Genomic DNA, 982 nt, shown 5'->3' with positions numbered 1-982 from the left:
CCCTCCCCCCCACCCAAATTTCAAATTCAGTCAGCTCTTTTATTCTGCCCAGCCCAGGTACCCTTTGACATACGCGCTTGAGCTTTATTATCCTTGCTTCCTCTTTGACTCATTTAACCATCCTTCACCACTCCATGTCAATCAGCAATCAGGTTCACCTTCAATTGCAAATTGCTCCTTCGCAATTGTAGTTGTTTTGATTGAGCCACTCTTTTTGTAGACAACGACACAATACACGAAACAACAGCCTTTCAAACTTTGACCTTGGTCGACGTCTTCACACTGGTTGCTTCCTTTTTCTGGGTATATATAACCATTGATAAGGTTTGACATTTGCATACAGGCCATCATACTGCACCACTGAAGGGGAATCACGAATCACTTGATAGCCATACCAAGTACCCACTACCCACCTACCAGCTTGAATCACCTTTCACCACTATATATCATCTTGCCTTTGCTATTGCTTGAATATATGGTTATCAACTCTATGATGATGGCTTTGTGGCTCACAGATATTGATGTTGGATGGCTATCTGATAATGAAAATGTTATTTTAAGAAGGAAAGGCAAGGGTGACAATGTATAACAACATCTACTGTTTACGGAAGCGAGCATTGGAGGAAGGAAAGGATTGGGTGATGATGGATTGTTTGAGTTCTTCAACTTGGTTTAACCAATCATCAAAACGGTCGATCGTATTGCTGGTGGATGAAAAGGAAGCTGCCTTAACTTGACGGCTCAAGGCCAGCAAATCTCTGGCAAGCTTTTCTTTTCTTTCAGTAACACGATCTATTGGGGTAGATGGCGTGGATGGCGTGGAAGATGAATTAGACGGACGAGATGATGGAGATGAAGAGGATGCAGAAGGGGATGGTGAGCCACCACGGATAGATGGGATGGAAATGGTATTCTCATAGGTGGTGATAGGTGTACGGGCGGAATATTGTGTGTGAATGAGAGGAACGAGAAACATATGCTT

At 43.2% G+C, this 982-nt stretch overlaps 1 protein-coding gene across 1 annotated transcript; it reads right to left on the bottom strand.

The window, feature by feature from the left end:
• Positions 1-595: 595 nt before the first annotated feature.
• On the bottom strand, positions 596-976 carry O0I10_013328 (uncharacterized protein; the record flags this gene model as incomplete). The annotated part of the gene is made up of 1 exon (XM_058493105.1): positions 596-976. One exon carries the CDS (start codon positions 974-976, stop codon positions 596-598), a length of 381 nt encoding a protein of 126 aa, XP_058336129.1.
• Between the last annotated feature and the right edge of the window lie 6 nt (positions 977-982).

This window comes from Lichtheimia ornata (genome assembly GCF_029851405.1).
Source record: "Lichtheimia ornata isolate CBS 291.66 chromosome Unknown scaffold00497, whole genome shotgun sequence".
Lineage (NCBI taxonomy): Eukaryota > Fungi > Mucoromycota > Mucoromycetes > Mucorales > Lichtheimiaceae > Lichtheimia > Lichtheimia ornata.
This window is presented reverse-complemented; position numbering and strand designations above follow the sequence as displayed.